This window comes from Neopsephotus bourkii, unplaced genomic scaffold, assembly GCF_033783945.1.
Source record: "Neopsephotus bourkii isolate Nb327-2 ecotype Australia unplaced genomic scaffold, CSIRO-AGI_Nbou_v1 NB_614, whole genome shotgun sequence".
Lineage (NCBI taxonomy): Eukaryota > Metazoa > Chordata > Aves > Psittaciformes > Psittacidae > Neopsephotus > Neopsephotus bourkii.
The window spans coordinates 226,466-235,499 of record NW_026901114.1 but is presented as its reverse complement, the minus strand read 5'-3'; the positions used below and the strand labels follow the sequence as shown (position 1 = coordinate 235,499).

Genomic DNA, 9,034 nt, shown 5'->3' with positions numbered 1-9,034 from the left:
GACCCGGCTCTGAACGCAGCCGCTTCTCGTTCCCCCTCCCACCGCTCCCGTCCCTGCGGGGCGCTCGGGCCCCCGCTGGCTCCGCTCTCCCGCACAGGCGCTGATTTACACACGATGGGGTCAGCGCCAGCCGCTTGCTCATTGCACCGGGGGTGGAAAACGGCTCCTGCCCTGCACCCGCAGCGAGCTGCGGAGCTCCCGCAGCAGCGCCCGCCCAGGGCCCCTGGGACCGCGCTGCCCTCGCCCGGTCCGCGCTGCTGCTCGAGAGCCCTTCAGCCCAAACCGGCCCAGACTCCATGGCTCTCCCTACACCTCCCTCTCTCTTTACACTGCTACCGCAAATAAACGGCGTTTTAAGGGTCTGCCTGGGTGATGCTGGGGCCTGGGCAGTGCTGGGGGTGAGAACGGTCCCTCCACAGGGAGCCATCATTTCTCTGCCCATGTCCATCGGTCCGAGGCTCCAGCGCTTCCTGAGCCAGGAGCAGTTTGGTGTGGAACAGCCTTTAATGGGTTTGATCCCCACTCCTGTGGATATGTCCCTGCTCAGCTGAGCCCCTGCAGACTCGTGCTGCTGCTGGCCCCAACAGAACATTCCGAAGCTTAATCCTGATAAAACCTGTAATTGGACTTCAATTTGCCACCTGCTGCTTGCTGGATGCCTCCTCCTACTCTTGCATGAAGCACCAGTGAGTGATTACACCAGAGCATCCTCCTCCATCCACCCACCCAAGGCGTTACAGAGCCCTCACCGAGCCTTCCCCATCCCTCCTTCAGGCTGAAGGTCCTGGTTCAAGCAGCTCCTCCTTGCATGGAAACTGTCATCGGCCTTTGCTTGGTCTTGTTGCCCCTTCCCAAAACCCTTCTGGGTCCCTGTGAGGACAAAGGGGAAGATGGAAGCATCAGCTCATTGAGTTTTAGATCAGGAGCTTTGCAGATCAAAGGGGAGAGTAACAGGGAGAGGCACAAAACACGCTGGAGCCATGGAATGGTTTGGGATGAAGGGAGCTTAAGGCTCCTCCAGCCCCAACCCCTTCCACAGGCAGGGACCCCTTCCACTGGAGCAGCTTGCTCCAAGCCCCTGTGTCCAACCTGGCCTTGGGCACTGGCATTAGTGGGGATGAGACAGGCGCCTCTTGCTGCTCCTGTGGGTCTCCAAGAGGTTTCCCTTTATCTCCATGCTTGAAGAGTGGGAGAACTGTGCCTGAAGGAGCTCTGCGCTGGCACCTCCTGATCTTGGTGCCTGGGGAAAAGCCACTTTTCCAGGGGATGTGTCAGTGAGGACCACTCCAGGTGGCCCTGCTGGGGAGGTATCAGGCTATGGAATACGGGGCTGGGGGCCCTGCAGCTGCTCACCAATACCAAAACCACCTGAAACCAGGAGGAAAAGGGTTTGACCCAGAACAGCACTTGTGTACACAGCCAGCGAGGGAGGAGGGCAGCAGCAGGGGCTCACAAGGTGATGCTGCACCAGTGGGTCCATAACCCATGTGCATTCTGGCAGCAGGCAGGTACCTTGTTATCCCGGTACAACAGGGATGGGAGCTGCGGCACTGAGGGGAATGGACTGGAGAAACTGGCCGAAGTCACGGACCTCCCAGTTCAGATCCCACCGACGTTCCCCATGGAGATTCCCTGTTCAACAGCTGCAAGGAAGAAACAGAGCCATCAAAATGAGGCTGGAAGTGGATGGGCTTTAAGGTCCCTTCCAGCCCAAACCAGTCCATGATTCTGTGACCATAGTAACACCAATCTGCTGCAGAAGAGCCAGAACACACACTTCAGCAGCCCATTCCCGGCATTCCTGTGTGCATCTGGGTTTGTTCCCCCACCTTATGTGCCCAGAGGCCAATTTCCACCTTGTTTTGTGGCTCCCAAACAAATTCTGCGCTTTAGCATAGGGCTGAGACAAGAACCTCCATGGGAGGTACCCAGAAACCATGGGAAGAGGCTTTTGAGACATTTCACTGTCAAGAAGGAGCTTTAATTTGCAAGGAGGATCACCCTTGGCTCTGGTTTCATTCATGTATCTCTTACAACTGTCTCCCTTCTTGTTTTACTCCTTCCTTGCTTTCTGTCCCCAGGTTTTCCTCTCTTGGCTCACAGGAACTTGCCTCTTCATTCAGGGCTATTAAAGCACTTCATCAAGCAGAGGCAGTTTCTCTTCCAGCAAGCAGAGCACGGGAGTGTGTCACCCACTACAGTAAATGAGTGGATCTTCCCTGCAGAGCAGCAGCAGAACAAACCTCCTATTGCAGTCTCTATCTGCTCCCTCTCCATCACCACCCAGTGCTCAGCATCCCTGTGAGCAGCAAGGAGAGCTCCTCTTCTCCCCTGAGCTCTGGGCAGGTCCGTGGTCCTTGTCCTCCAGGAGCACTGCTGCTCACATCCACTGCCCTGGACCGTGCCCTCGGGGTGCAGGGGCTCGGGAAGCTCCTCATTCCCTCTCACAAGGTGATCCAGAAGTTGCATCATGGAATCTCCAGTGTGGGATTTCAGAAGCACCTTCGAAGCCTGAAGTCTTTCAGGGAACAAAGACTGTGGTGGATGGAGCAACCCAGAGGAGTCTGAAACAGCAAAGTCTGCCCAAGGGGAACACATCCGTTCTTTCCTGTGTCCATCAGGAGCCCCCCTCTTGCACTCACTTTTAAACTGCATTTTAACCAGTTCTGTGAGCCAAGGAGGAAAACCTCAGATGTTCCCTCAGGGACCTGGGGTTCTCCCTGCTCTTCCTGTAGCTGATTCATCCTGAAGGACTCAGCACTGGGATGCGGCTCCAGAGTGAGATGTTGAACACGGGTCCATCCATGGAGTCTCTGTGTGCTGGTGGTGGGTCCCTGTCTGCACAGGGCACCCCAGACCCCAGGGCTTCCCCCCTCCTTGATGCCGAATCCCATCCAAGGTGTCCTCAGCATCCTCCTGGCTGTGGCCCAGGTCCTGCCAGGGACCCATAGCCCAGCACCACGGCACTGATTCTTGTGCTGAGTCCATTTTCAGGTATGCTACCAATTAACTCTTGGCTTCAGACATGGAGTGCGTTTGCTTTCAGCCCCTAATGAGGTTCTGATCACAACAACACGCTCATTGCCCTGCACAGCGGCAGGGGAGCCATGTGGGACACCAGCAGCATCTCTGATGGGACCTGTGGTCTCTGGTGGCACTGAGCAGTAATATGGAGGTGAGAGCATTGAGGCTCCTGCTGATGCAGGCCCTGGGGTGCTCAGCACACCCTGGGGTGCTTCCCCAGCATTTGCTCATCCAAATGTGACCCCAGGGAAGAAGCATCCAAAGCAATTCAATCCCACGCCCTGGAGATGGGTTGCACAAGGAGAATCATTGTATGAACCACTGTGGATGTACCCCCCATCCTCTTACGTACGAGGATGCAGTGCAGGGGGTTGGAACTGGAGGAGCTTTAAGGTCCCCTCAACCCAACCCATCCCATGATTCCCTGATTCTGTTTCCTCCACCCTCTTCCTTCCTATTGCTACCTGAAATGAGCAGCGTTTAAAGGGGTGTTTTAGGGGGTCTCAGCGGTTCAGGCAGGGCTGAGGCAGCACCCACAAAGCAGGGGGTTAGAAAGAAGCCACTGGGACACACACAGGATGCCCTGGGGGCTCCGGAAGCCTCCATGCAGGCGGTGCTGGGCTGGTGCCAGCAGTTATCTGCCAGGGACAAGCAGTCACTGCTCTGAAGGCGCCGCAGAGCGCTCCGTGCCCAGCGCTCCCCCAAAGGGAGCGAGGCGGCACCAGGAATTCCTGAGCAAGGCCAAGGTCAGGATGCGCTGAGCATCGGGATTGATGCTGCGGTCCCCTGCCTCGGGGAGCAGAAAGAGCGAGCAGAATGAGGCTCTATGGGAAGAGGCAATGGAGGGGAGGTGGGAGGGAGGCTCGGAGATGGGGGGGATGTGCTCCCTGTCACTTGTGATGAGGGAGTTACTGCCAAGTTAAAGCAGCTCACGACTGGTTCGGAGGGAACGTCTGGGGTCGTTCTCCATCGCTGAAGCAGGCTCCCCCCAGCACCGGAGCACAGACTGCTTTGGGTGGAAGGGACCCAGTGCAGGGTCCTGGATGGGCCCTCCCCGGGCACCGGTGCAAATCAGAGCCCAGCGGCAGGGCAGGAGCAGGGGACACGAGGTGGCTGTGAGTGGCCAAGGCCGATAAGAGCCCTCCCCGGGAGGAAGCCCTGGGCTGGTTCCCAAGCACGAGGCTGCTGCGGTGCAGGGGGCCGGGGAGCGGCTGTCCCCAAAACAACGCTCCCAAGGTAACGAGGGCTGGGGGAGGTGGAACCGCCTTTAACAGCAGGGGAGGGGGGCTCCAGGCACCAGCACCAGGGCCAGGAGCTGCCCCATTGAACCTGCCCCAGGGAGCTGCTGGGCTGGGGGGTTCTGAGGTGCTGCAGAGGCCTGGAGGTGCCCTGGGCTCTGAGGTTGGTGCTGGGGTCATGGGGTTTAGATGGATGGGTGTGGGGTTATGGGGTTTAGATGGATGGGTGTGGGGTTATGGGGTTTAGATGGATGGGTGTGGGGTTATGGGGTTTTAGATGGATGGGTGTGGGGTTATGGGGTTTAGATGGATGGGTGTGGGGTTATGGGGTTGGGTTTGGGGTTTAGATGGATGGGTGTGGGGTTATGGGGTTTAGATGGATGGGTGTGGGGTTATGGGGTTTAGATGGATGGGTGTGGGGTTATGGGGTTTAGATGTGGGTGGGGGATGGGGTTTAGTGGATGGGTGTGGGGTTATGGGGTTTAGATTATGGGTGTGGGGTTTTGGGGTTTAGATGGTTGGGTGCTGGGTTCTGGGGGTTTAGATGGATGGGTGTGGGGTTATGGGGTTTAGATGGATGGGTGTGGGGTTATGGGGTTTAGATGGATGGGTGTGGGGTTATGGGGTTTAGATGGATGGGTGTGGGGTTATGGGGGTTTAGATGGATGGGTGTGGGGTTATGGGGTTTAGATGGATGGGTGTGGGGTTATGGGGTTTAGATGGATGGGTGCTGGGTTCTGGGGGTTTAGATGGATGGGTGTGGGGTTATGGGGTTTAGATGGATGGGTGTGGGGTTATGGGGTTTAGATGGATGGGTGAGGGGTTATGGGGTTTAGATGGATGGGTGTGGGGTTATGGGGTTTAGATGGATGGGTGTGGGGTTATGGGGTTTAGATGGATGGGTGTGGGGTTCTGATGTGGGGTGGCTGCTTCCTCGTTCTCTGCTGCCTGTGGCTGCATCCTCAGCTCTGTACTTGCTGCCTCCTGGGCTGGTTTATGCTCTTTGAGTGCTGTTTTAGTGCTGTAACTGCTTTGGCTTCCTCCTGTGCTCTGCAGAGTGCTTCTTAAAGGATAATTTGGTTTAGAGCTTTGTGCCCTGGTGGGAAGGGAAGGGAGGGGAAAGGGGGGGCGGTGCCTCGGGTGGGGCCTGTTTTGGGGGGGTTTGGGGCAGTTTGTGGGGTTTTGGTTGGTTTTTTTGGGGGGGTCATTCTCGGGGGGGCTGTTCTGGGGGGGTCATTCTGGGGGGGGCTGTTCTGGGGGGGTCATTCTGGGGGGGGATGTTCTGGGGGGGTCATTCTGGGGGGGCTGTTCTGGGGGGGCTGTTCTGGGGGGGTCATTCTGGGGGGGTCATTCTGGGGGGGCTGTTCTGGGGGAGGCTGTTCTGGGGGGGCTGTTCTGGGGGGGGTCATTCTGGGGGGGTCATTCTGGGGGGGTCATTCTGGGGGGGTCATTCTGGGGGGGCTGTTCTGGGGGGGCTGTTCTGGGGGGGTCATTCTGGGGGGGTCATTCTGGGGGGGTCATTCTGGGGGGGCTGTTCTGGGGGGGCTGTTCTGGGGGGGTCATTCTGGGGGGGTCATTCTGGGGGGATGTTCTGGGTTGTTTCTGTCAGTGAATGACTCGAACCCCATCCTCTCCAGGGTAGAGGCTGAGCCATGGCTGCGTGAGCTGGTTCTTACTGCTCAGCTCCGGCCTCCTTTGGGGACCTTGGGTGTGGGCCTCCGAAGGCCCCATGCACCCAAGGCAATGCTTTCCTGGTTCAAGCCCCTCAAAGCAGGGCGCAGCTCCTGGCCCGCAGAGGTGTTGGGGTCACGGTGCCATCACCCTCCTCCTCCGAGCCTCTCGCTGAAGCCATCCCATAGGTGCGGTGTCCGGCTGCGGGTTTGGGAGCTCTGTGGGGGCTCAGTGCAGAGGGCCCGGTTTGAAGGGGTCTCTCAGCATCACTTCACCATCAGGGATGCTTGAGGTTAACACTGGAACAGCCCCAGCACTGAAAGGGCCGTTTGTCCCTATGGTGCTGCTGAGGACATGTGGCTGATCTCATCCTTCACTTGGTGCTGTGGGTCGCTGATGTCCTGGTGTGTCCCCAGGAGCCTCTGCCCCCACAGCACCTCCTGTATTGCTGCCTATGGCAAACCCCTCCTGTGCTGTCCCTGTCCCATTCCCGCAGCTCCATCAGCTCCCTGGGCCCATGAGGATGGGGATGGGGCGGGTGATGCTCCTGCTCTTGGCTGCTTGCACCGTGGTACCCGCCAGGGACTCACTGCTGAACGTCTGCATGGATGCCAAGCACCACAAGACCAAGCCTGGCCCCGAGGGGATGCTCTATGAGCAGGTCAGACCCTTCTGATGTGTTGGGTGGGATTGTTGACCCTCTATCCCCCTTCCCAGATGATACGGGCTCGGTTTGGGCTTGGAAATCACTTGCCTGAGCAAGAAACCCTGTGGTGGGTTTGAGGACTGGCTTTTGGTGTCCTCTGCTAACCAATGCTGTGGTAGGAGCAGTCTGTCATCTCAGTGCCCCCCCCACCTTTAGCCACAAGGTTTCCTTCTCCAGTCTGTGGTACCCCAGCTCAGACAAGGTGAAGGACGACAAGGAAGGATGCTGCTGTCTGCTCCTCTGCCAGCTTTACAGGCTCTTCTGGCCAAGTGAAGAGCTCTGGCCCCGGCTCCTTGGAGCTGGTCCCTGAGCATCCTCTGGCTCCCTGAGCAGCCTGTGCCCTGCTCCTCTGCAGTGTGCTCCCTGGAAGGACAACGCCTGCTGCACGGCCAACACCAGCCTGGAGGCCCACCGGGACCAGTCCTACCTGTACAACTTCAACTGGAACCACTGCGGGGTGATGCCCCCCCGCTGCAAGCGCCACTTCATCCAGGACACGTGCTTGTACGAGTGCTCCCCCAACCTGGGGCCATGGATTGACCAGGTGGGACCGAGATGATGGGCTCTGCACCCTGGTGTGTGGGGATGTGCTCCTGGGGGTGCTGGGAACCCTCCTGGGGGGTGGGAAGGTCTGAAGGACATCGCCGGCCCTAAGTGATGGGGGAGCGGCTGCTTGTCAAGGCTGGGGCTGGAGCCCTGCTGGGGTCAGCTCTATGGGGCTGGCGCATCCGGGATGGGGCAGATCCTGCCCCTTGACTCTGCAGGGTCAAAGCAGCGGCGCGGTCCCGTCCCTCGCAGGCCGACAGCAGCTGGCGGCGGGAGCGCATCCTGCACGTGCCCCTGTGCCGGGAGGACTGCGAGCAGTGGTGGGAGGACTGCAAGGACTTCGTCACGTGCAAGGAGAACTGGCACAAGGGCTGGAACTGGGCCACAGGTTGGTGCCAAGGGCAGCGAGAGCCCGGCTGTGCCCCTGCTGCCTGCGCAGGGCTGGAGCCAGGACCCGTCACTGCTCCATGGGAGACCCCATGGCCCCCACAGGGCGAGCTCAGAGCCAGAGCCCCTCCGTGGGCTGGGCTCATCCCTGGAGCAGGAGCAGCAGCGCAGGGAGGGGATCCTGCCCCTCTGCTGGGCTATGGGGAGACCTGAGAGCAGCTCCAGTGCCTAAAGGGGCTGCAGGGAACCTGGAGAGGGGCTTGGGACAAGGGCCTGTAGGGCCAGGCCAAGGGGAATGGCTTGAACCTGCCTGAGGGGAGACTGAGCTGAGCTCTTAGGCAGAAGCTCTTCCCTGTGAGGGTGCTGAGGCGCTGGCACAGGGTGCCCAGAGAAGCTGTGGCTGCCCCATCCCTGGCAGTGCTCAAGGCCAGGTTGGACACAGGGGCTTGGAGCAAGCTGCTCCAGTGGAAGGGGTCCCTGCCCTGGCAGGGGTTGGAGCTGGAGGAGCTTTCAGGTCCCTTCATCCCCCCCCAGGCTGTGTCTCTATAAGTAGCTCTTACTTGTCTATGGGGCTGCCACCAGGAGGCTGAGGAATCAGCGCGGGTGCAGTGATGGGCTGATCCCCACAGGGGCAAGGATAACGGAGAAGGGCCCTTGCTCACGCTGCTGTTTCCCGTTGTGGTGCTCTGTGTCCCCAGGCACGAACCGCTGTCCCTGGGGCTCCCTGTGCAGACCCTTCAGCCAAGTCTTCCCCCGGCCAAAAGATCTCTGCGAGAAAATCTGGTCCAACTCGTACAGGTTCAGCACGGAGCAGCGCGGCAGCGGGCGCTGCATCCAGATGTGGTTCGACCCTGCCCAGGGCAACCCCAATGCGGTTGTGGCCAAGTACTATGCATGGAAAAGGAGATCGGCCGGGATGGAGACCGCGTCTCCCGAGAGCAGCAGAGCTGAGGGTGCTCTGCCATGGCCCGTCCTGCTCCTGCTGCCTCTGGGCATCGTGGTGCTCCTCGATGGAGCTGGGGGCTGTGGGTCCCATGGGGGGGGGTCCCCATGACTCCTTCCAGGGGGACATGGCTGCTGCTGCTGCCCTGCACGAGGAGCTGGCACAGGGAGCTTGGTTCTGTCCAGACTGGGTGCGCACCCCACTAAGTGCTTCTATGAGTTGTGCCCTGGGACCTTTACCTGCCTCTGAGCTTTCATCTGCCTCGGAACCTTCATCTGCCTCGGAACCTTCATCTGCCTCTGAACCTTCATCTGCCTCTGAACCTTCATCTGCCTCTGAACCTTCATCTGCCTCTGAACCTTCATCTGCCTCTGAACCCTCATCTGCCTCTGAGCCTTCATCTGCCTCTGCTTCCAGCTGGTGACTGAAGCAGTGATTTCCTCACCATCTGAGGCAGGGTGATGCTGTCTTTGCTCTGATGGAGGAGCTGCTTCAGTGTCCTCTGCTGAGCCCTGGGGT

The 9,034-nt window shown here is 59.3% G+C and overlaps 1 protein-coding gene across 2 annotated transcripts; it reads left to right on the top strand.

Annotated features, from left to right (window-relative positions):
• The first annotated feature begins 3,065 nt into the window (after positions 1-3,065).
• LOC133211482 (folate receptor gamma-like) lies at positions 3,066-8,698 on the top strand. Of its 2 annotated transcripts, none has more exons than XM_061351881.1 (5): positions 3,066-3,175; positions 6,430-6,594; positions 6,995-7,183; positions 7,438-7,573; positions 8,271-8,698. In XM_061351881.1, exons 1-5 carry the CDS (start codon positions 3,170-3,172, stop codon positions 8,624-8,626), a joined length of 852 nt encoding a protein of 283 aa, XP_061207865.1. In that variant the 5' UTR covers positions 3,066-3,169; the 3' UTR covers positions 8,627-8,698. The 2 variants fall into 2 exon arrangements, with proteins under 2 accessions (XP_061207865.1, XP_061207866.1); XM_061351882.1 differs by lacking the exon at positions 3,066-3,175 and adding an exon at positions 4,305-4,425.
• The last annotated feature ends 336 nt before the right edge of the window (positions 8,699-9,034 follow it).